A 26,448-nucleotide genomic window follows, 5' to 3' on the forward strand; every position below is an offset into this window, starting at 1 on the left:
AAAGCCAACTTTCCCACCACTATCAAAGAAGAACAATGCAGATGCTCAGCTCTGAGTATCTAGGAGAGTTAATATAATAAGCATAAAATCAATCAGTATTACTTAACATTTGGAAAAACTATAAAAAGGTTGAAGGGAGCAGGCAATTTTGTTAGTGGTCAGGACAATAATAATCGTTGTGTAACTGTGTTTCTGTGGAAACTAGAAACATCAGCCAGCTTGGGATCTACTGGTGGCTATACATGTAATTCCACAACAAAGAGCAGCTTCGATTCCTGAAGAATCTAAAGGCATACTGGTACTTTAACCAGAGCCTTTTATTTGAATTTCTGTTCCTGGCGAGCAATAAAGCAATTTCATGCTGACTTTACAGTACTTAGTGCGTTCAATTTCTTTTATGATAAAGGGCAGCAACGGTTAAAGTATACCCACATACCTTCTCTAGCAACTCCTGATTTGTTCTAATTAACAGCTGCTTTTCTTCTACCCATTTTGAATCCTGTGAGGAAGAAGAGGATTAAGAATACATGTATTTTACTAAACAAGACAAATGAATGACCACAATAATTAGAAGATTGCAGATGTCATTGTACATTCAAGTACAAAATAGTCATGCATTGAAAAATAAAGCTATCATAACTATTTCAAGGATGTACAGCATTTTATACCACAGTGAAAATAAAAGTTCTTTCATTTCCTGTAGCAGTCTCTTGTTTCCTAGTATGTTCCAGCTATGTTCCAGCTAGCATGTACTTTAAAATCTTTCCATGTAGCAATTGTGGGTCACCACAGCTATATACTTTATGTCATTTTAAAAACATTTATTTACTCAACTGAACTCAAAACTATTGCTTTCCATTGCAAAGGTTTGGGAACTTTCTTGCAAAATCATCCCATTTTAAGTGGTGCAATGCAAATCCAACAAGAGTAAGGGAAGAAAACCCTTTAATTATCCCAAATGATCAAAAATAAGCTTCAGCAATGTGAAGTTAATTACCCTCTGCTAAAATTCTGAGAATCTGGCTAATACACAGTGCTTGTGACAAGAAATTCAAGGCTGTGGAGGAAGGGAAGTGATGCAAGAGATTGTATACTCAGTTTGGAAACTGTATTTCTAACTAATCACTTGTTCCAAAACACTTCTTTCCTTTTAGGTTTTCCCATGGCTACAAGAGGCCTCATCAAATATCCCTTTAAAGAACCAAGCTACAAAAACTCATGGCCAGGCATAGCTGGACATTCAGATTTAATGGATTATAGGTCTTGTTTTTCCTGTAGAGAAAACTGTTTACATAACCTTGCTCATGCTGCTCTAAAAAGTTCAATAAAACACTATCCAACACTGAATATGCCATGCTAATTCTAGATCAAACTATCTTCTAGATGCAGGCGATGATTTATTTAAAATCTAAATGCCTTCACTAAAGTATTAAGGACAATACATTCTTTTTCAGGAAGGTATTTACACATTGATGTTGCACAAGGAATCAATGAAATCTGGATATCCCAGCCCATCAAATATCCTTGAAATGTCAATCTAAAGTATTGTGATACTACATTCACTCCAATTAGCATTTTTTTAAAAAGTTTAGTTTTTCTGCCTACTGTCCACTACAATTTCATATTCTACTGTTCTTTCTCTTTTTTCCACTCATACACAAAGATGCATTTCATGTAATAAACAAGCTCTTCATGGTTGTGATGTTATAAGAATAACATACTAAAATGACTACTGAAAAGGCGTAACACTTGCAAAGAATTTTTGAGGCAAGTGAAATAAATAAATAAATAAAAATATGGTATCTAGTTTAGTAAAACTAAAACTGAAAACTAGCATTTTACTAAGGTCAAGGAATGAACAAAGAGTTGCACACACAGACTTGGGGTGGATATCCCAATGCATGGATATGGTAAACATACCCACATGGTAAGGTTCAACAGCTATGTCAGACCTGCAGCTTCAACTACTCCAGTTCACACAAGCAGAAAATAAAGATCAATGTGCTCTACTGATAATAAATTTCTGTGTCTTTCTTGATGGAGTCCAACTACACTTCCTGAGAAAACCTGAACTCCAGCAGAATTGTATTTACACACCAGATCAGTGAGACAGTTGAGCATTCATCCATCTGGCACATTATATACTCCAATATGTTTAGATTTATTACTTACCTTTATTAATATTTTTTAATAATTTCTTCACTTAATAGAAAGTCTCTTATGCATGCACCTCAATGTACCTTGCAGAACTGAATTATTAGTTTTGTGTTACTACTGGGGGAATACTGACAGGTCCAGCCAGAAAAGAGATTAACAAAAGCCATTGACAGTTACTTTGAAATTACACATAAATTGTTATAAACCAAGCTTCATATAATTTTTTAACAATAAGCTTCTAATCTCATGCTCTGAATTTGACTTCAGGGAAATTGTAAAGGTCTTTGCTACTTCTGTTTCCTAAAGCTTGTAAAGTAAGACTAAAATTTTCTGGAATAATACATTTGGATCTTTTGATTCATTACTTCCTTTACAAACATACTTTAGGGACTGGCTTCCAGAACAAACACTTCACAATTATTGTTAAATCATCATCACTACCATGACCATCTAAATGACAAAGTAATAATAATTTTAAAAAAATCACATAGTGCACAAAGAATTCAGTTTATCATCACAACCATTTATTTTGTTGAATGTAAATACTAACAGGTCAGGAGAACCAAGCAGGTGCTAGAGCTCCAAGGAAGACATTGTGATCCCCTCTGTGGAAAGCTAATGCTCAGTGTACAAACCAGCCCACTAGAAACAACATCACAGTGCTCCTTGTCACATCCCTGTTCACCTTCTCAGGATTACTGAGAGGTATGAAGTTGAAAATGTGGTTCTGAATCTCAAAGTGATAACTAATTAAATTCTAATTTCCAGAGATACCTTTTTGACATAACACTCTGAAGAAAAATCACAGAAGTAATTCCTTACATGGGTATCCAAATTTATGTCTCTTATTTACATATACAGTACTTATATTACACACTTTAACAATCAGCTATTTTGTTAATATTTTCAACTACACAGCAATTTGCCCACAACATCTTCCTCATCAACACACCAAAATAGCAGCAGCAGATGCTTGAGAGGTCTTTGGTTTCATTTATTCTTCCAGAAGTTCAGTGGGCCATCATTTTTAGATTGATAACATATTCTCAATTTTTAGTAATATTGTATTTACATGGAATTCACTAAGCAAATTGAAATTTGTTTGGAAGCTAGCATAAATTATTTTTGCCCTTAATTTGAATATGGTCCCCAAAATTTGCATTTTTACAGAATTTTACAAAAAATTTTTCTTACAAAGAATAAACCATAAAAATAGTGTTATCATCCATCTGGCATTATATGTAGGTGGGTTGTGTTCATTGCTACAGGATCATCAGTCTTTGAAATGTAAATCTATAGCTAGTGCTATCTTTTTTTATTACTATAAGCTACCTGCAATCTTAAATTCTTATTTCAAATAAAAAAAGCATAAAGTAACATCTCCCCAGTTCCTACTGTGTGTTCTAGCAATTACACAAGTGAACAACTTGCAAATGCATGCTCATAACTCTTAATCAGACTTCCTGAGGGCCCTAGACAATATTAAATATGCATCAGTAGATACATCTTTGGTGAGTATTTACATATATTATATATACTGAAGCATAAGGCCTGATTTTACTTTGTGTGATGGTTTGGGAATCTGTAAGCAATTGGCTCCTCTGAGACTTCAAACCCAGGAGAATAACACCACAAGTGGCTTCCAGTAACCTGACAGGCTCAGTGTTCATATCTCTGGTGTGTCTAAAAGCTAAGGGGTTTTCTTAATTTTTCTTCAGTACACACCAAAAATATTCTCCAGTACAAATCTAGAATATTTATTTTACTAGAATTTATAACAAATACTAACAAAATGGAAAAGAGGCAAAAGGCTTTCACCAAATGACAATGGGAACAGAATGTGCATGTACACATGGTTATTTTGATAGTATGCTTTAGTGTATTATGTGTTAGAAAATGAGTCTGTAATGACATTTTCTTAGGTTGCAAAACCCTTTCCTTTATTTAAGCACCCTATTGCTGCAATGGCAATTAAGCTGCATCATTCACACCAACACACCAGTAAGCAACGAAGATGGCAAGTGCACCACTGCATGCAGCGCAGAAAATGATGTGGTAGAGGACATTGAGAGAGCCTTTTACCTGTCCTTTCTCGATTAGAGCTTTCTCCAGGTCCTCAATTTTTGCCTGACACCTGAGAAGATCAGCTTGCAGTTGTTCACGAGTCTGGGGGGGAAAAAGAAATCAAAAGTAAAGATATTTTCTACTACTTTATGGGATGTCCAGTCAGCTTTTAATGTTTTTCAGTAAATTGCTTTTGTGTTTATGTTAAAAAATATTTGAAGCTGTCAGTTTAACAGAATTTTTCCTTCCTAGCCTAAAAAGATGTTAACATCACATATTCAGTGACAAAGTTCTTACCGGGGAAGAAAAAAATAAATTTAGGAACTGAAAGAGCTCTAAGAAGCTATTCATAAGCTTTAGTAATTTAAGGCAACTGGGGGAAAAGGGACAAGGGAGAAAGAGAATTGCATTAAGCACTGAAAAAGGCCTTTAGGTAAATAAAATATATTGACCCGAAATAATTTACATGTCCCATAAAGAGCATACACTGGTCAGTTTTCCTCATTTACACACTTACTACACTCACCACTACACTATAGTAGGTATTACTCCCTAAGTCCAGTGATGCCCTAAAAGGGACTGGATCCTACAAGGTACTAAACAAAAAAGGATATAAAATAAAGCATGTTTCTGGAGACCCTCAGGCACTGAGGCTCCTTGAGCTACTGCAAGTATTTTCCCCCCCCCGCTTCAGATACTTTTTCACCCAAGCAGTTTAAATATTCCTACAGGGATTTCCTCCTGCTTCTTTTCATCTTTGCGTCCTTGTTTACCTTACGTGTCATCTTAAAAGTAATAGGAAATGTTCATCCCACCAAAATAAACCATGCAAAAAGCTAGTTTCTGACTCACTCAAGAGATGGATTTGCAGGGATGCAAGAAAAAACCCAAAATGCCACTAAAAAGAAATAACAACAATTTCCAAGTCTACAAAAAGTACAGTCTGCAAATGCCTGCCAAATAAATTTTTAAAAAGCCCATGAAGGCAAAGAAAATATAAAATGGCATCTCATAATTGTCAAATAGATGACTGCCCCAGAAATCTTACTCTAACAGTAGATGGAATTATTCCCCCCATCCTAATTCTATCTTGAGAAGTGATCTCCAAAGTCTATTGCTTTCCTTGGCTAAGTGTCCTACTTAAAAAGAGAGTGTCAAAACTGACTAGGCTTTTGTAAGATGCTGAGAACTCTACAAATGAAGCCATAAAGCAGTAATTCTACTATTATAAGAACTATTATTTCAAAGAAAAAAAATCAAAAAGAAGTTTAGCTTGGTTGAATCCTTTCCCACCAGTAATTTCTAAACACATTAAAATCATTGTCCTTCTGCATTATTAGCAATATACTGCAGTGGCACAGTACAGTGAAGGCCAAAAGCAGTAAGGCAGTAACATGTAATAATTCACAGTATTTAATATGTTTCTCCATTTCTGGGGTTTGGGGAAATTGTAGAGGGAAGAAGGTGAGGGTTTTTTTAACTGCTGGCTCGTGTTCGACTTGGTGTCCATCAGAAGCCCCCACTTCTGGTGTGAAAAACTGCTTTTCAGTAGGCCAGAACTAAGATTTGGGTAAGATTTTTGATTCATATTTCGGTCAGATTTTTAATATACTCATATGATGAAAGTACCTAAGTACTTGTAACAATCTATCCTGTGATTCACTTAAAATCCATCATGTTACTATCCAAATTGCAGGTTCCAGTGGGTTATCACTTTCATAGCACAGAAATCTTTAATATATTATACACGCTAGAACAAAGCATAATGACATCTTTGTTCTGATTGCACCAGACATTATCTAAAGTGTCACCTTACTGATGATACCCTCTAATCCTCGTTGGGATTCACATCTCACTGACCTGCAGATACCTCCTGCTATTACGAATTGCTTCATGTTTTTCTATTATTTCAGATTCGAAGGCATTTCAGTTAAAAAATTACCCTTGCTTCTCTCTCTGCATCCAGGGTTCCACCAACTTGTTCTTGGAGCAGTGCATATGCTCTTTGCAAAGCTTGATACTCTCTTGTTAGCTGGCAAAACCTGAGTTCAGCTTCTTCTTTAGGCGTGCTCTTAATGAAGAGGAGGAAAAAAGAGGATTTGTATAAATATATATAATAATGAGTTTGTATAGAAGACAGACTCACAAACATAACAAGCAATGCAACTCATACTAAATCTCAAAGTTTAATAAAAGTATGAAATCCTAAATCAAGTGGAAAAGAAAGGAAGGAAGGATGATGAGTAACTGTGTCTACCACACAATTTAAGGACAGTGTAAGTTACCATATGAGGCAGCAATGTATAGAAATGGGAAAACTGTCTAGGGAAAGATGAGAGGAAACAGTTTTGTGCAACACGGTCTTCAGCAACTGCAGAGCCACAGCAGCTTCAGGAGGTGTTCATTCTATTTCTCATGCAGTCCACCCTTCCCTATCCTTACACTTTTTCCCTACAATGCCAGGGTAAAGCACACTGACACAGAGGTTACATTTCAAAAACTGTAAAGTATTTTCTTAGATTTATTCTTTTAATATCAAGTATTTGCAAAGTCTTTATTTTCTTTGAATTCTGAGCCACTGATTTTAACACATATAAGGTCTTTCCTATACTGCAGAGGACAAGAAATGTCCTCCACTTTAATTAATCTTTGCTCCAGGAACTTGAGTTCTAAGGAAAAGAGATTAAAATATTATTAGATATTAAACCTAGGGGGAAAAAAAAGCTTCTTCTGACTGAGGAGTATTAGGCAGAAGTTAGTGAACAAGAAAGAAAGATGAAAAAGAGCATCTAATTCATGCTTTGTCCTCACACACGCAATCTTCCAAAGCAGGCCAGCAGCACTGTATATCACAGAGCTGAGACAACACATGTCACTGAGTATTTACTACCTATGATCATTTAAGCCTTCATGAATTGCAAAGGTCTCTCTGAGCATTGTGAGCAAAGAAAGAAAATCCTGATTGTATCAAAACAGTCAAATAAATTATAAGGTTGAAAGGCAAACTATTGTCTAGTAAGTATTGACTTTTGGCAAAGCAATGTGCCTATTCATTTTCTTTTGACTAATAAGAAAGAGTTTGAGAAAAACAATTTTATTTCTCAGCCCAGTATCTGTCAAATTTGTCAGGCAGAGTATTATCTTATAATTTTTACTGCAAAGTGTATACATTACCAGATTTGAAAAAACCCAAAGGAATTCTCTGCCAAAACTTTCACAGTTCACGTGGTACAATAGTTGAATAAAAGTTTGTATTTATAGTTCAACAAGTAGAAAGAAGAACGAATCAGTTTCTACTTACATCTTCCAAGTCTTCTTCTGGTGTTGCTGGTGTCCTGTCTGTTTTATCTGTGTTGTATGAAGTTACAGAAGATGTTTCTGAATCAACAGATTCTTCGTCAAATCCAAAAAATGTCTCCACAACATGCCTCTGAAAAATTCAGTTTTTTTAGTTACTAGCAAAACAGATTAAAAGCCCCAATGACCCAGTAAGCAGTAATGAAGGTCTTCTCTGATGATTATTTTAGTATTTAGGAAGAAAGAAATGTTCCATTATAAACTCTTGCTCTCTGACTAAATGAGCTACTTTTTCAAAATCATTTATGTAAGAACCTCCAAGAACTAAACTGCACATAGCATAGAGATGAGGTAAATGCCAATAGAACAATGCTTTAGCAAAACTATAAAACCTAACTACCAAAATCACATAAATCTTACAAGATCCACAGTAGAGAATTCCAGTACCTGTTCAGAAGAAAGTAAGCCAGTACAATGCAACATGTAAGATGTGCAACCAAAAGAAAAAAAGATATTTGGGAGACAAATGTGGAAAAAATTTAATTGTCCATACTGATGGCAAAAATAAAAAAAAATAAAAAAAAATCTATTTTGGAAAACCCTACTTGAAAGTATAAATTAATGCTTACCATTTATTTTTTCAATATCATCATTCTCATTTTTTTTTCAAAAAGTTTTCTCCAATACTATGTCTAACCAAAAAGACATGACATGGGAAAAACAGCATTTCACTGTGGACTTTAAAAATTTTACACAACATTATCAATTAAATGCATGCTTAGAAGAAATTAGCAGCTAGTGAAAGTACAGTATCAGTTGTGAAAAATGTGAGTTTTTTTATATAAACATAGAGAAAGCAGCAAATTTCCATGGAAATTCAACTGTTAAAAAAAAATTGCTTATAATAGAAAAAACAGGTCTTTAACTGTTATTAATCAATAGAAAGCATAACTTTTTACACCACACAAGTATTCTAATAATCCAACACAATTTCAGAGAAGCAAGAAAATTGAGAATATTTTTAAAAGTGTGTTGCTGAAAAATGGAGTCAGGTTATGAAGCAGCCTAGACAGGGAGGCTAGTGGAGAGAGGTGGCTGTAAGAAGATGAAGAATGATCTGTCTATCCATCTCTGTATGTTTTGCCACTGCTTGATACTGAAGCACAGATCTTGATGTCACAGTTTGTTGTTTGGTTTTTTTCAAATATAAATCACAGGTTGTCTATGAGAAGATAATAGCTTATTCAGTAAAACAGCCACAAGGATTAAAAAAGTTATCAACTATTATTAATTCCGAACACCATGAAGCCTATATTTCAGCAGAGCCAAACTGCCTGAGTGGAATTGTGATCTATCAGTTTAAAATTCATGATACTGAAAGGTTCTATTTGTAATGCCCTATCTCATTATTATTTCCAAATATTTACCTTTCCCTGCAGTTTTTCTCTTACCTACCTTATTTTTCCAGTAAATCTACGTAAATACTACCTTCTCTTTCTCACAAAACCCTGTAATGCTCACTATATTCTTTCGACTCAACACAGTTCAGCAGTCAAAATACTCTGTAAGGGGTACCAAAAATCAAGCTTGTAGGCGTGACTTTTTGCCTGCACGCATGACACCATGTTCTCCATTTACAGTCTGCAGCCCTGGTCACCACGGTCTGCCAGGTCCCAATCTCATCACTCGTAAGCTGAACAAGTCCATAATAGTCTCACAGTACAGCTAATTCCACTAAAATTGCCAAAGACAGCTCCAAGGTCATGTCCTGAATCACTCAATTGCTTAAGATGAATCCTTCAAACAGTACTTTAAAAATTTCATTCAGAAACCCAAAAAGTCATATATTTTCTAAACAGACTATGTTTATTCATGTGCATGTAGATAAATATGATGCAGCACAAAAGGCAAAGAGCTTTGAACAACCTTTGGAAACAATTTTCCTTTTGCAAGCTACTAGACCACCACTTCATGAATTTGTAAGATCACAGTTATGGTGCTACAGTGCTGGAAAGACATTACTCGTTCCTCACTTGTTTAGGAAGCACTGTGATCCTTCCACCAGGCAGAGCTATGTCCAAGGTGCTTAAGACAGACAATTCCCTGGGATAATTTAATCCTTTCACCAGTTCACCTTTCTGCCCTACTTAACAAAACAAAGGGCACAAGGAATAGGTTTAAGCTCCATTCTAAAAATATAAAGACTTACCCAGAAAGCTAATATATTTTCTCATATTTGAATTAAAACCGTTGCAGACTTCTTTTTCATAAATAGAAAGGCTTACCATAAAAAACAAGGTATAATTAGTCCTTGGGAGACAGCCCATCCAGCTTTTTCCCTCACTGAATACTGGTTGCAGCTTACAGACATCTAGTAATACTACAAATAAATACTGGAGGTTGAAAATAGAGCCAATGAAATGGTGCTATTTCAAGTTGTAGGGAAGACAAATTTGCAATCTGAGTAGCCAGCTCAACTCACCTTCCTGACTCCAAACTGATTTGCAGAGACAGTTTCATAAACAGGAAGGTACATTTTATGGAGGTAAAGAAGATAGTTGCAGGTAAACAAAACTCAAGAAATTATAATGCAAGCCATATCCTCACTTTGCAGTGCAGATAAGTTTCACTCAAAGATGTTGAGAGTAAACCCAGACCAAAACTGCACTCTCATGTTGATACTTCTATATCCTGCTCTTCTGCCCGTATCTGCCTACCTGTGGATGGGGCTCAGAACCACCACAGGCTTTGGAGGATCCCAGCCAAGGACAAGCCACTCAGACAACCAAAGATTGACCAAAAGATCAGCTGACCCTGCTCATGCCTCCTCCTTCAGGGGTGTTTGGCCTCAAAATGACAAACACACTCGAGCAAAGTTCAACCAAAATGCACTGTATTGTCTGAAGACTGACAAAGTAAGTGTTAAGTCTTGACTTTGAAAAGGCTAGTAGAAGGGACTTCTAAAAGATGGAGAACAAAACTCCAATTTATTATCATATGGCACAAAGAACACAGTACCATGAGGTCGGCAGCAGCTTAGTTTTAAGTGACAATAAAATCTACCATACCTATGGGATTTTTTGCTACACCTCTGCTGTACAGTCACTTTTAGGTAACTCAGGCCAAATATGTGTCTTCTTTTAATCCTTCATGCACACACTCACCCACACATTTTCAAGAAGTGAAAACAAATTGGCATAACAACAGTGATTTTGATTTTAAATTGAAGTATATAGGCTGGAGAAGATACTTAAAGCAATGCCTTTTTTGTGAAAAATACCACCTGCATTTAAAATTTCACTAGTAGCAAAAGTACGGGAAAATCATGTGCATATATCAATAAATAAACCACTTGATTATTAGATGTGAGGGAATTATGAAAAAGAAAGAATAGTATTTCCCATCACACTAAAAAACCCCAACACTTAAAGGAGAGTTAAAAGTCAAAACTTTTAAATGCTATAAAGACTGCCTGTAATAATATTTGGAGTTACAAGTGAACCAGTTATTTTTAAGACTCCTTCCTTTTTAGAGAAGCTGTATATATACCATGTTGTGGACCAGATACTTTCCATAGCAACAGAGATAATATTAATAATATTTAATTATTGTATATTACTTGTACATGTATGAATTGCTTCATGACATAATTAAAAAATAGCCAGTTTTACTGTTGATCATCTAGTATCTGAAGCAACCAGCTACAAGAACTGATTCACAGCAAAACCAAAACAAATTAATTCGCAAGGGAACAGCTGTAGAGACAGAAAAAAAACATTCCACACAAAAAAGACATGTGAGTCATACAGTTGATAAACACTGTAATAAATAAGGGAGCATCAATAAATACATCAACTCCAAGGAAGATTCCAATCATGGCTCAAAAGATGAACCACAATGGTTTCTGGAAAGTATATAAAAATGCACAATACTCACTGGATTTTTGTACTTATATAAACTATGTTTATTCAAGTTTCATTCAAGCTTTTTCAAAAATGGGAACATTCTCAATTAACAACTTAGAGATTCCTTTATATTGGTTTGCACATTTCTTATTTCTAAATCACAACTTCTTAACTGAGAAAATAGTCATGTAAATTGCTGAAAAATTCTGATTTGAATTCTATTAAATGTCATGCATTTAATAGCAAGTATTTTTCATGTGGATTTATAGCAATGTTTTCACATAATTTTAAAGTAAAATTATGCATTAGGTCTTTATAACTCAAGTATTAATGCTTCTACTGAAGTATGGTGCTCAGTAAACATCTGAGTTTAGAATACTATAAATTAATAGTGACACAAAGACTACAGTATATGCAAATTTCAATACAATCTGATTTCTCTGTTGCTAAAGCAGTTTCATTTTACATTTAAATATCTCATTTTCAGGGACCTAATCGAACATGATGAAAATGATCCAAGATATATTTCCTTGTAACACCATCAGATGTGCTTGTCAGTAACTTCTTACCTTCGTGCTTGTATGTCATTTCTTGGCAGCCAGAAAAATACAGACACACCAAAGCACAGAGGCAGAGAAAAAAAGAAAAATATAAAACAAGAAATACGAACTCCATCACACCAGTGTGCAGGCTTTCCACTACCACAAATATAGTTCATTTATTAAAGTTTAAAAGAAGGCACAAATCCATAGAATCCTGCAGTTACCAAACAAGCTGGGTAAACACGTCTTACTTTCAAATGCATGACTCCATCCATCATGACATGAATGTAAGTCCATTCCACATGTCAAAAATAAACAAAACATAAAAAATCGGTTTCTGAAGTTTCTTGGTTATTTCACAAGAAAAACTGGAAAAAGAAAATTTAAAAAAGAACCATGGAAAAATCAGGTTGCTACATTACTCCTCCAACCACCTTGCAAGCACAGAGGTGATAAAGCCTTTTGCTGCTCCTTTCCTCAGGGAGCCTGAACCACTTGCCAGCATTGTTCCATGGACTCCTGTGCCCCTTGGGAATTGAAAGTGCGCTCAGTGAAAGCTACAGTAGCAACAGTAACCTAGTACGCCTACAAAGCTCCAGAAATAACACTGACATCTAATTACAAAACCAAAAAATAAAATTAAGATTTTCAAAAGCTTCTCAGCTGAACTGATGTTCCAAGCTGTAAAGGCTACCAGATCAGCCTGGCAGATCATTCACACAAGATGTCCCGAAGATGGAGAAAGACATGCCATGGATTCTGTTCCAGGTAACACAAACAACTGTCAGGAAAATACTCATTAGGAAACAACCACAGACTCTCTGCAGTCAAGACCATTTCAGGAATGAAGGAAGCTGGAGTGTACAAGCACCCCTTTAAGAAAATCTGCAAGAAGATGAATATAAATCTTCGCCCTGTGCACCATGTTCCTGGTTATTAGAATAAAAAAGGAATCATTCTATACTGTCCACAATGAGCTTATATGACCACTTTCATGAAACCTCATTCTCATGAGTTATTTCCTCTTTCACTTTGTCACAAGGAGTAGGACACATCTGGAAATAAATATAACTCCACTAGCCAAACTGTGTTAATGCTAGTTTTGTATTTAACAAACCTTAGAAAAGCAAAGCCAAAGATTTAGACCAGTAATTTCTTTTTCCAAGTGTTTGGTTAGGAGAGATTAACACATAATTTCATTACTATTCTAAATAGGTTCTATCATCTTTAAGAGATAAAAATCTTGCACAGATAATAGACAGAAATAGACTTATGCTGTGCATGTCTATATATAAAACAATTCATCTTAGGCTGCCTTTAGAGTCTGTGGAGAGAAACTGGCAATTTTAGGACAAAACTCCTATGTCCTATTCAGATATCTACTTCCAACCACTTGTTACCACTTTGTCCAGAGTGAGATGTCTGTATCACATGTCCATTAGTGACATCTAACCAGCACTTTCAACACTCAGTTAAATAAATTCTACAATTTTCTGGATTCCTGATATAGGCTGTAAAAACAGAGAGGTTGAAGATGGTAAAATCCAAACTCATCTGAGTATGCACTCCATTCTACATATTATTTAAATTAAAAACTGTTGGAAAACTGTGGGAAGCACAGCTTCCTTTGAGGGTTTCGATCCTCAAAGGACCATACAGGTGGCCTGGAAGGAAATCAGCCTGTATGCCAGGATTGGATTTTTAGAAGTTAACATCAACAGCCGTTAAACTCTGAGCCAACACTGCGTATAAATGTGAGTAGTCTACAGGTTTATCCAATGGCAGGTAATGAGACAGTAGTATTATTGATTACTTCTTTCATTCCTTAAGGAATTAGGTCATTTAGAAAGTTTAAATACAGTTACATATTAACTATGTATTAACTATATTAACTAGTGTGTATATATGCTGTAACTACTATAGTACATAAAATCCCATTACTCTTCTCTCACAACTTTCTCTTTTTTCACTTGTTTTTGTTTCATAGTCCTGCTTGTCCTTTCAGGAGATAGCATCACATAGAATTTCAAATGGTCACTGCAGCCACTGAAGAGCTAATGGACAGGGGATGGAATAATTTCTAGCAGAAATGTCTGCGACTGATTAATTTGTTCTTTCTGGTGTATTTATCATACCCTAAAGAAGAAGCACACCTCGACTAACTCTGCTGCCCATATGCATACAATCCTTTCAGTAAACTTTGCAGAATTCCCTCCATTATAGCCCTCTTAGCAAACAAAGAATAGCATTGCCACAAAATTTTAATGGTATCATGCCCATTCTCTCCGTCCTCATGTTTTTCAACTCGCTTTGGTCAATAAGGAAGAGACCACAAAGCATCAGGTTGCTCAAGACAAAATAGGAATGGTACAGAGCCCATGTCAGCTGAAGTTCTACTAACACAGAATATTTTTAAGACATAAATGCATATTTATTGAAGTTTTCAGCCTATGGAAATTATCACCAGTTACCAACACCTAAAAATTGACTTAACTAGTTTTGTTTCATGAGAAACTTTACAATTTAGCAAATTATCTTACACATTTAACTTACAGACAAAGGCTTATAATTAAGAGAGAACTATAGAAAGTACAGTATAAGTTACATACATATATATATTCACTTTTGCATTCTGTTTAAAATTGCTCTCAAACCACAAACTTCCAGTTATACTACATCAAGAAAGAACGGTTTACAGTTGCTGCAAATATATTTGTCAGGATCTATTGCTATTTCTGATTTTTTCTTTTTTCCTATGCAAGAGACACATCATTATTAGAAGTAGAATTTGAAGAAACTACCAGTGAAACAGAGAGTCCCAAAGGATAAATCTTTCAGAACATAGGCATTAGAGTGCAGAGCAATAAAAAAGCACCACCTGGGGGTTACCAGGAATAGACTGTGCAGAACACTCTGACACAAGGCACCCATTTATGACAGAATATATCTTAAGATACCATATAGATGATAATGATACATTCACTCTTCATTTCCATTTTTTCCCTCTTACTCCATTTCCCACCTCCCACACACATGCTCCAGGCTGCTAATGTTTAACGTCACAAAAAACATTATTCAGCAAATTACTTTAAGCACATATTACAATAAACTTTAAGGGTACTTTCTGTAGCAAAAATTTTCTGGTTTTGTAATCTGCATTTTTCTCTTGAACCTTGTATTCTAGAGCAGAAAATTTACTAGAGCATAACAGTTGGAATTGTCTTACTACTTATATATCACATACAGAAATATTATTTTAGTAACATCTCCAGCAATAGTTATTTTTTAATTGTGATTTAGCTCTGTGTTGGTATGAGAAGTTTAAAGGGGATATGTTCTTTAAAACAGACTGAATATTTTTCCTTTGAAATCCTAGTTGTTTCAAGCCATTAAATCATTTATGCCGCAAGCCACTTGAATATTTAGGTTACAGTGGCTAGAAGTGTAATTTTATTGTTTATTTAAAACAAACCCCGAAACAACATCACTTGTGTGCAGTACTAAACACTTGAATTACCCAAAAAAAATGAAGAACTCACCAAAGTAAGTAGAAGAATTATATGGATTTTACTTATTAAGTAGAGCTTTAACTTCAGGCAGTATTTGAAACAGGTGTTGTTCACAGCAACAGAAATGCATGAAAAACCGAAGGTTTGCTCACCTTTGGAGGCTTCAGACTTTTCCTCCTCTGTTTTTTAGACCGCAATAACCGTTCTCTTTCCTAGAAGGAAAGAGAACATTTTGGTATGGGTTTGTTTTAAAACTATACTTAGATATGTCTAACACAGAGAAATATCATTAACATCTTTTTAAAGCCTCTGGTAAAGCTAACACGATGTCTTTATCCTTTTGAATAACACCATGTTACACCACACTGCATTGCAGCCTTATGCCTTTAGCAAACAAACCTTCAGCCATGTACTTCACGCATTTGATGGGAAGTTGGCAAGAAAAGGCCTTGTAAAGTACTGAGCAGAGATTTCTGACAGTTCTTTTGACTCTTTTACCAAGAAGCTCACTATGGAAACAGAATTCAGAGTCTCGCTCCAGTGTTCAACCATCCTGAAGAAGCAGGTCAGTAGCCAAAAATGAGTCCAGTCTTAGTAATTAAAAGTCATTATATCAGACAACTCTGATATACAAGCATGCATATGCAGATACAGTGTTACATCTGACTTATCCTTGTAGGGCAAAAGTCTCAAATCCAAAGGCACTCTCAGTCTGTGTCAACTTAGTTGGTGTCTTTTTTCTACTCCGGTTTTGGTGCAAGATCACAATAAACTATACCATAACACAAAGAGGTCATGACTGGAAATGCAAGATTTATGTTTGTCTAAATCCAAGAACACTGCCTTAAATTCCAAAGGAGAAGAGGAGGAAGAGAAGGTAAAAAATGCGAAGCAGCAAGCAAAAAAACCCCAACAACACAGGAGGCAGGTGCTCTGTCTTCTTGGTTTTTTCTGATTCTTTCCTTAGCTCTGTATCTTTGTTTGCAGCATCTCTATTTATAAAAGACAGATTGCAGTTCCAAGTGCTTCTTTAGCAGTTATTGTTCACTGCATGGAATTATTCTATTTAGTAATTTGCTTTGCATTCAGTTCAGAAACCAGAAAAATAGGAAGCTCACAGTAGAAATCACAATAAAATTATTTATCAGCACATTGTTCCAGGAATTAAGTTTTGGTAAATGCAAAATAATGAAGAAAAGTACAACAACTTACATAGCACCTTGAATACACATGGTTTGAAAAAATCAGGAAAAGTAATGACTGTCAAGGTAGAATGGTGTAGGTATTTCAAGCTGCAGAATAATATTTTAAGCTGAAGTCAAAACCAGACAGTTGAATTTTATACTGTCAAAGAAAAGTGCTCTCTTCTCAGATACCTAGTTAAGGCACAGTCCCTGCTTTAACTGGGGCATCCTGCCTCCAGGGTACTCCAGTTAAAGCAGGGACTGTGCCTTAACATTTGTTTGGACACCAGGCAGGTATTCAAACAAATGCACTCCAGAATGAATGAACACTTCCAAAATCCCAGTCCTTCCTGTTTCTAATCTTGTTTGTAAGAAGATGGCTTAATTTACTGCCTCAATATAAATCGAGCTACCAGAACAATAATAATGCCAATTAAAAGCCACTAGCATCTTTTGCAGTCATCTGAGTTTACCTTGACAGCTTTTCTTTTAAGAACTAACCAGAACACCACTGTTTGTGAGAGAAATCAAGTTGACAAGGTTTCAACAGCATCAAAGATACCCTACAGATGACACTAAATCAGTTCAGGCAACCCTACTGCCTAAGACTACTGTTCCTATTTCTGTGTATCATATTGGTCTCAGCTGGAGTTAAGCTGATGATTTTTATATTAATCAGATATGGGACATTTGGGTCATTCTTGTAACTATGATACATTTGTAGTCTGTAGACATGTGGTTTGGGCCAGAAAAGAGAGCTCAAAAGCACAACAATGCACAGAATTCCACTGCATTCACATCAAAGGCAAAGGCTCAATTAGTTTGTATTAAGAACCAAAGAAGTTTCCTAGTTAAAAATTTAACTGATTTCTGCAAGTGGAATAGTATCTGTAAATAGGAAACAAAGCAAAAATGAAACAATATTTTAAATTATTTTTTTATTTTACTTTCACACTAAACACAAGTTAATATTATTTGACCAAAGTCAGGATACAATATATTTCCTACTAGCTGAGACATTAAAAAGAGATTCCTTTCATTCCCACTTTACACTGAAATGTAAGTGAGGTTGTATCTGCCATATACTGCACATCTAATGTCCTATCACCATCCCTGCCTATGCAGTTTTACGTGGATACTAAAGCAGCATTGCCCTGTGAACCCTACATCATAGCATCTGAGTAACATCCTAGTGCTTGTAACACTGTGACACTGGAGAATGCACACAGACATCAAACTTTAGCACTGATTTCAGAGAAAAATCCTGGGTCAAAATCACAGAGGAACTGCCAGGAATTGAGACAATGTTCCAGATACAGCAATGACATACCTCCTTGTTTTTTTCTTTTTAGAACTTCTATTTTTATTTTATTTTCAATGATGTACCCAATTGTTTAATTTTCTATTTAGACAGAATGCTCTTAAATTCTTTTTATCATTTTGTAGCAGTCAGTAGTGCCCATTTGAGATGTCTGAGTCTGCCTGAGTTCCAGATGCTGCCCCTGAATGGCAAGGGTCTCTGAGAAATTATGTATAATTTCTGCCAGCACTAGAAGGGTTTATCACAAATTACACTAAATAGCACTAGACACCTCTAACACAACTTGAAAGATTCCTCATCAAACACAGCTTGAAGGATTCCTGATCAAACACTGCAAACATCTATGAGCATCACCTTAAGAACCCTTTGGAGTCAGAGGGCAGCAGCTGCGCAATTCTAATCCTAAACCATGCTGCTACCTTTGGTTTGATGAACCACACAGAGTTCTTCCCATCTGTTTTAAATACAGCTTGCATGGCCAGCTCAGCTAGAGATGCTTAGCCAGGTGAAATTAACACCATCATGTTCCTTTCTTTTAGGAAAACTTCTAGATCAGGGAGTGCTTGGGTTTGCACCAGGATTTGCATCCAACACATTTTAGTCATTACATTTTGGAAAGTGTCCTTTACTCAAGTTCCTCCTTTGGTGACAACCAGTTTTGCAAGTAAGGTCAATGGGCTGATGATGCACTTTTCTTCACGAGCAACTTATAATAGGTAAATATTTTTAATACAAAGATTCATACACATTCCAAAAAAATGATTCACTACCTGAGAAATAACAAGAACCCTTTGACACCAAAGAACTATTTCTGTATCACCACTACAACTGGAGTTAAAACATTTCTCTGAAATCTTTAGCCTGTCTATAGATGTGTGTGCATGCACATGTGTATACCAGTCATAAACATTACCACTGTGAGATCATCAATAACATGCTGTTGTTCTTTGACTTGCAGTCTAAGGAATTCAATTTCTTGTTCCTCTCGTGTGCTGCTGAGATCATTTAAAGATGTGTGCCTTTTCAGTGCTGGTTGTGCAGACAACTTCTCTTTCTACAAAAATAAAAACATAAAGAATGTTTTAAAGTGTCTTGCTGCAACAGGAAAAAAATTCTCATGTGTGATGTAGCAACCAAGAATTCTTTGAACTCATCAGTGCATACTCCACTACAACACAAGGCCTCTTTCAACAAAAAAACCCCACGTTCTATATGCCTCTGTGTTAATCTCTCACTAAGGTATTTTAAAATAGAATCAAAGAACACAGTCTGAGAAAAAATTAGCAGATAAGTGAACTCAATGATCTAGCATAGTGCATGCACTCAAATTCAGTTCTGACTTCTAATCATAAAAGGAGTATTTATTAAAGCTGATTTTTAGTCATAGCTTTTTACAGCCTGCAAAAACACTTTATCTATCTGTTCTCCTTTCCCTTAATCAGTGTGAATTGATACAACACAAAGCACATGCCACTCTGAATTTAGAATATGAGTATTCAGCTGCATTGTCTGCATTTGACAGTTGCACCATCCCACTGTGGAGACTGATGTGTTTGTGTTAGAATAAAAGCCTCACAAGCACTTCCACTTCGAAGTAACTGTGTGCAGTGTGTTCTTATAACATGACGTCAGAGATGATTACTTACCAGAGAAGCTCACTTACCAGTTCTACATTTTCCCTTGATAAATTTTTTATTTTCTCTTCCATTCTCTGGATACATTGTAACATATCATCATTTTTTTTGCTCATCCTCTTATTTTTTTCTACCAAAGGCTTCAGCTGACTTTCTGTCTCCCGAGAACGTTTCAGCTGCAATGGCAAAGAAACAAAGTTAGCTGTGCTTAAGTTTACCTTTGAAGGAAAGAAGAAATAGGTGTGTTTTCACTTTCCTTTCTTAACTCAGAAAGTTTAGCTCTTCTGCTAAATGGCATTTGAGATATACACCACTGCTGAACTAAGAACTACAGGAGTCCAAACAAGTAAGATGTAACATTTTTGTACTGTCTGCCAAAGCACTAAATCTGGTCACTGGATTTTGCTTGGCAAACAGTTACGATGATCCATAAAAGGATTTCTTCACAAACTAATCTCAATACATATAAGCTTCTTATGACTAACTAGGTCTCTAGACAAGCTGTTTCCACCAATTTAGCCATCCCTTATGAGGAGGACACTCTTCCTCCTCCAGTTTAAAAACCCCTTTACCTAATGCATAATTAGAGCAATGAGAAAGTCAGCCAGAGGGCACAGATTCAATCTCAGCATTCTGCTGACATTTTCAAGCTGCTCAATTTTGCTCCTGTGGTTTTATTATGTTAGACAATTACATGAAGCAAATTACTGCTCTTTCTAGCATTTGTGCATATTCAATATTTCACTGTTTTTACTTCAGGAGCTGTTTTGTTTGAAAAAAAATCTGTTTTTCTCAGTCAAAAGATTTTTAAATTTAATGAGTTTTAACTGGAAAGGAGAAAGAGATAATAATTTTTTCCTGAGATAATATCACTGAGTATTTGGTTTTCTGTTTCATTCTTGAGAAAATTATTTTTCACAGTGCTTAATCACATGGCCTTGATGATACTACTGGTTTTATGTGTAATATTGTCTCATAATATAAAACCTGCTCCACATCTATTTCAAAATATATTTCTTATGCCACTGAATCTAGAATCAAGAAGAGCACTTGACTGAGTCATACATGCCCTCCATCTAGAGGGACACTGAAGGATACATTACAATACTTCAGCATTCTTCAGGGATGTTTTGAATTACTTAGGCCCACAGAAAGGATTAACAAGGAGGAAGATGTCAATGTTTCACAAGGATGTCAGTGTTTCACTCATGTATACTACTGACACATGGCACCACTTCAGCCCTCCGCATAATTTTAGAATCAGATATATAGGTTCCATCTGTCTAGAATGAAAAATCTTTTCTACTGCCACTAGAACTAGGGCATTGCAGGACATACATAAAAATTCCTATTGTGAAATTCACTTCCCATTGCAGTCAATGTGAGTTTTACCATTAACCTCAGTACAAGCAATTAAGTCGTGATAAAGGCTAAAAAAATTCATTCTTAAAATTCATGTCATATCCTTTCTTTCCTAAGTTACTATCCCTCTCCTAGGATAATTTCACCTACTTAAGAGACTTCCCTTGAGAAATGGCAGATTTTTCATCACTAGCAAAAGAAAGCTTTTTTAACTCCTAGCTAGCATAACCATGTCACAAAAACAAATTTCAAAAGGATGAATACAGCAATTTAATTAGGATTATGTATGTTTTACACAACATCATTACACAGTGCTACAGGCAATATACGAGTTAACTTGATTACTATGACCCCAAAATAAATTTCTAAATTTTTATTTTTGTGGAACAGGAAAGATTCCATCCATGTCTTCTATGGTTACAAGATTAATTGCTATAGAAATCTCTGTTGTATTTAGATATAATTGACTGAGGCCAACCAGGATTAACTTGTAAATTATTTACAACACTGACTTTCCAACATTAAATCTTTTGCCATAAAGATGCCCTCCCAGTCACCATCTGTGTTATTACTAATTAATTCACCAGTTCATTTCTTTCATCTGCTAGGAGAGTGTTTCTGTCTTCCAGCTTCCTTATTACAGCATTCAGTTCAGCGATTTTTAACTGAAATCTCCGCACATCTCGTTCATCCAAATGCTGCTCCTTTAATCAAAAACATAAAGATTTATAAAATTACCTTTTAAAAAATATTTTACTATCCATAGCTTAATATCATGGCTTAGCAAGTGTATTGTGCAAATTTAAAACAGGCTCGTACATCAGTGTCTGGAAAACTTACTTTAATTAACTGAAACACTAAATAACATCCTGTGAAAATGCTACATGAACAGCATCTTGTGAAATGCATCTAAAGTTTAACAATGAAAAAAACCAACCATCTAGGTAAACAATATTCCACATATAGCAGGTTACTTCTCACCAGTTTCTTACTCTCAGCTAAAATAGTTCCAGTGTAAAGGACATAGATTAAAATCACATGGCTCAGTTTTTGAGAAGTATAGTACCTATTTTCTAATGGTTAAAATATTCCTAAAGTAATGAAATACTAAGAAAATACTGGGGTTCACAGCTGAAGATCACAGTGTAAATTCTAGAAGTTCTATATCCACATATTTTTCAACATTCTTTGCAATTTAAGGAGTTTTTAAATAATCAGTGAAACAACACAGTGCAGAACCAGGCCATTTACCATTAACTGGTCCTAGTAGTAACCACGAAACCAATGTGAACACCTAGGCAATTATCCAGAGCTGAACATTTGGAAAAAACACCATTTTCTTACCGGACTTCCCATCAGTTCGCTGATATCCCCTACTCCCGCAGGAAGCTCTCTCTTCGGACTGCTGTGGTATCGTTCTGCCTCCTTCACTTGGACAAGCTGCTCATCCAGAGCTTCTTTCTGAAGGAGCAGTTTCTGTGTATGGCCTGCCTGGACACCAAGGTCTTTCTCCAGAGCCAGAATCACCCTGTCTTTGCCTTTTATCTCGTCCATCTGGAAAGAAATAATGCACGAAGGAAGTTTCTGTAACATCCCCAAGTGCTCACTGCATGCAAACACAAACTTGCAAAAACAGAGTTCTGTTCCTCAGAATTACACCAGCACCAAAACTGTGGCTGCCAAAAAGAAAATACATCTCCTCTGTAGTCTTCTTCTCTGTCCTTAAACAAGTTTCAGCCTTGGCTTGATCATGAGTTTCCTTGGTCCAGTCTCAACTCAAGAGACAAACAAAACCACATGCAAACATAGTGAAACAGAATACATAGTCACTGAAAATATCCACTTCATCGGAGGATACACACTTTGAAAAGGAGAAGAAAAATCTCTCTTCACTATTGTTTTAGAGAAGAAACACAGCTAGTACAAGAAAAGACAAACACACCCTTTGAAACTCACCTGGGTTTTGTTTCAAAGCTTGAACCACACACATTTGCCCCATGTTGACTCCCTCTTTATTAGTGAAAATCATGTGTGGTGAATCTCTTCACAGACATTTAAAATTAGTAGCATATACATGCACAATATTTAAACTTAAAATCTTAAGCATACCTATGTATTTTATGCGCCCTTGTTATAAGATTCAAATGAAGAATAGCCTTTGTGTAGAAGGAAAAAATAAGTGCACACAGACCATCAGAATAAAGGGTAGGAAGAAATAGTTCTTAAACACCCTCTCTGGTTACTGAACTGTGTGTTCATACATCTCCACACCAAATAAAGCACATTGCTCGCAGTGATCTACTGCGGCTCTCATAGGATTTGTCCCTTGCAGCATCAGTGTTAAATTCACTTTGGTACTATTCCAAATGCTTAAGGAAGTGACAATCTGCAGCAGTTACTGTAGAAACAGATTTCTTAACAAGAATGTTAGCCATTAACAATATACTTATTAGAACTGTGCTGTATTTCCTTCAGTTTAAGAAACTGTTTTCTTGGCCGACATAAACGCATGGAATTCTGGAAGTAAGAGTATTATAACCTTACTTGAAAAAAATAAAATAGAATCATGAACTTGTTAAATCATACATTCGTTGTTTATTATAGTCCACAAGAATTGCAGAAGTAATTTATAGCTCAATCAAAGTGATTTACAGGATTAACACAATGAGATTACATGATTGGATGCAATTTGCTTCTTCAGGATTCTTGCCTTAATCCTTTCACAGTCTACAAAGAACGTGAAAATTAGTTTGTCTACAGAACCTGACTGGCAGGAGATGGCCTGGCTGAACCATGATCAAAGATAAAAAGGTCAGATTTGAAGTTAATAAGCTGGTCTAGACGACTCTGAAGTTCTAACTGGAACTGATGAAGATTGGTTCTGATGGAGATTTCTTCCCTGATTTAGAAAAGTTGCTGTGTCCCAACTCCTCATGCAGTAAATAAAACCAATACTTCCCAGTGTGTCAATTCACATTTGTGAGACTTCCAAGTATGCCAAAAAGGACTTGCAAGAAAAGAACGCAGTTTTGTTAATGGAAGAATTTGCAACGTGCAGGGTTTCAGAGGGACTGTGCAGTGAACAACAATGACAAAAATTAAGCAGCTGCCTCATTTACTGAATGCTATCTGTCATGCACACTGATGTATCAGGGAGCCCTCGGGAGGAAAAAATGTCATGTAACTAAATACTGTGGACAGTTTCGCTTTCAACGACACAGGTGTTCACACTGAACATCCATGTAACTGACACAGGAATTTGACCAGGCAAGGCACACATTCAATAAGAAGACCCAAGGTTACACAAACAGCCCTAATTTCAGATACTCAATTAGTAGCATTTTCATACTCTTCATATTCTCACAACTTAATGGGAAATGCAATGTCATAGGGTTTAAGCTGGAAGAAAAAAAGGAAAGCAACTATCTTGGTACGTCTGCTACTTGCTGAACTGCCGCAGAACTGATCCTTTGGAACAGATGTGACCAGTGCAGCCACGCCCATGTCACCCTCCTCCCACACTTCCACAGATCAAAGCACACAAGCTCACACAAATTAGAAAGAAATGCCAAGAAAGAGCATGGCTTTGAGGTGGGGGTTAAGGAAAGGCATAATTCTCCTCTGCTTTTCCTACTACTCTTTTCCCTACCATAAAAAAAATCTACATGTGGCAAATCTTTCTGAAAACAACAAATGCCCCATGTCTCAGTCAATCATAAAAGTCTTTGAAACATTGATACCATATAATAGCAATGACTGCAGATCCTTTCTTATTTTGGGTTTCTATTTTAAGTTACAGGTATGCACTAGAGAACCTCTTAAACACACACACAAATACATAGAACACTGCAACAGTGTTTCATTTTTTATAACCACGAACTAGCAGAACAAAGAATTTCTAGGCAACAAACTCACCACAAATTGATAAACATGACTAGAACTGCAGCAAGAATGCCTCCAAATTCTGCTTCAGAAGCATGGGGGTCAATACAATTGTGCTCTCTTCAAGAGGACAGTTACACCCTATATTTATCCAATGTAACTGCAACAACCTTTTTAATGTATCAATATTCTTACATCTTACAACTGCAGTCTGACCCAAAGACTTACTAGATTTTTCAGCCTTGCACGGTGCAGAGCAAATTGGTTCATCTTCCCTGCCTGCTTTCTTAACAGAGAGTACAAATTCGTGCAGAGTGGGAAAAAAAGGAAGAGAAGTACTTTGCAGTAATGCAACCTCCCTCAGTTCCATGTGGGAGAGATGGTCAAGGGCCCAGGAGGGAATGAAAGAGGAGGTACATTACTAAGAAAAAGAGAGAGATGGTTTAGGTTTAAACTGAACATAAGCTGCCATAGAAGACAACTTTAGTTTAGCCTAGTACTGTATATTCTAATAATTGTAAAAGATCAAACAAAGTCTCCATGTCAGTTCTGCCCCACTGGAGCCACAGTTCGTTACATGAAGGCAAAAAAGTTGGTAGCATAAAGGAAAACAACCTAATATAATTGGGCATGCATTAGGTATGTTTATTAGACACATGTATTATGGTCTCTATTTTAGTGGGGAGAAGCATATCTTTCCTTAGGCAAATGAAAATCAAAACGGATTAATCCAGGTTCCCTGTTGCTTGGTATTTTAATCAAGCACATGTGGAAACAACACTGTCATAGCCGACTGTCTAAGAATCTACATGGTCTTAGAGAGTAGTATTTTTTATTAGATTGAGTGACAGAGCTGATAAGAAAGCTTTCAGGCACAGAAGCCCTTCAGCAGATCAGATTAAGAAGCGTTTTCGTGTTTTCTACCATGGCATTGTACTTGAAGGACCAAAAAGTGGCAACTGGAACCTGGCTTGCACTAACTCCCACCACTGCTTTCACAGATTCCTGCCTGTTCTGCAACTCATTTGAGACCTCTCACTAAGATACAAAGGAGAGATAACATCTTTTCTTCCAACCTATTTAGCATAATGACATCCCAATCATGCACTGGGCTCACACATATTGTTTAAATCAAATATACAGTCCCAGAAATTCCTTCCAACTGCCTGCTTAGGTTTCAAATTTGTTCTCAGTTTAAAACAAATTTACCCACTTTTTGCAGCTACAAAGCAAAACAGAGTCACATGAACTCTTTCACATTCTGTTTTGCATGGATTTCAAAGTACTTTAGAGCACTGATTATTTTTCTGTATGCATTTAAGGGTGGTTCAAGTCAGTACAAAAAGTCTGTGGTAGGAAGGCAGTGGAGCAACATGAGGCTAGAAGGTATTTTCAATCATATGTCTTGAGAAGAAAAGTAGCAGAAATACCCTGTGAAAGAGGATTTAAAGAAAATAAGATCATTCACAAGCAGCTGCAGAGGCAAATTACTGAGAAATCACCTTGAGTAGTGTAACTAACTCTGGAGCTCCTGGTTAAAATTAGAGTTTTTTAAATATCATTTCTTTAGGGGTTTTGTGCTGTCAAATGT

General features: G+C 36.0%; 1 protein-coding gene across 11 annotated transcripts in view; it reads right to left on the minus strand.

Moving 5' to 3' along the window:
* Positions 1 to 26,448, minus strand: part of JAKMIP1 (janus kinase and microtubule interacting protein 1) — a 228,040-nt gene that overhangs the window by 121,930 nt on the left and 79,662 nt on the right. For all 11 annotated transcript variants that reach the window (XM_039551318.1, XM_039551319.1, XM_039551316.1 and 8 more), the window contains 9 exons: positions 22,320 to 22,529; positions 21,560 to 21,679; positions 19,643 to 19,789; positions 18,893 to 19,033; positions 15,627 to 15,686; positions 7,523 to 7,651; positions 6,164 to 6,292; positions 4,240 to 4,323; positions 437 to 499 (listed from right to left, as the gene is read on the minus strand). In XM_039551318.1, coding sequence (XP_039407252.1) covers positions 437 to 499; positions 4,240 to 4,323; positions 6,164 to 6,292; positions 7,523 to 7,651; positions 15,627 to 15,686; positions 18,893 to 19,033; positions 19,643 to 19,789; positions 21,560 to 21,679; positions 22,320 to 22,529 — 1,083 coding nt within the window. The remainder of the gene's footprint in view (positions 1 to 436; positions 500 to 4,239; positions 4,324 to 6,163; positions 6,293 to 7,522; positions 7,652 to 15,626; positions 15,687 to 18,892; positions 19,034 to 19,642; positions 19,790 to 21,559; positions 21,680 to 22,319; positions 22,530 to 26,448) is intronic.

The sequence above is a fragment of the Corvus cornix genome, chromosome 4 (genome assembly GCF_000738735.6).
Source record: "Corvus cornix cornix isolate S_Up_H32 chromosome 4, ASM73873v5, whole genome shotgun sequence".
NCBI classification, from domain to species: domain Eukaryota; kingdom Metazoa; phylum Chordata; class Aves; order Passeriformes; family Corvidae; genus Corvus; species Corvus cornix.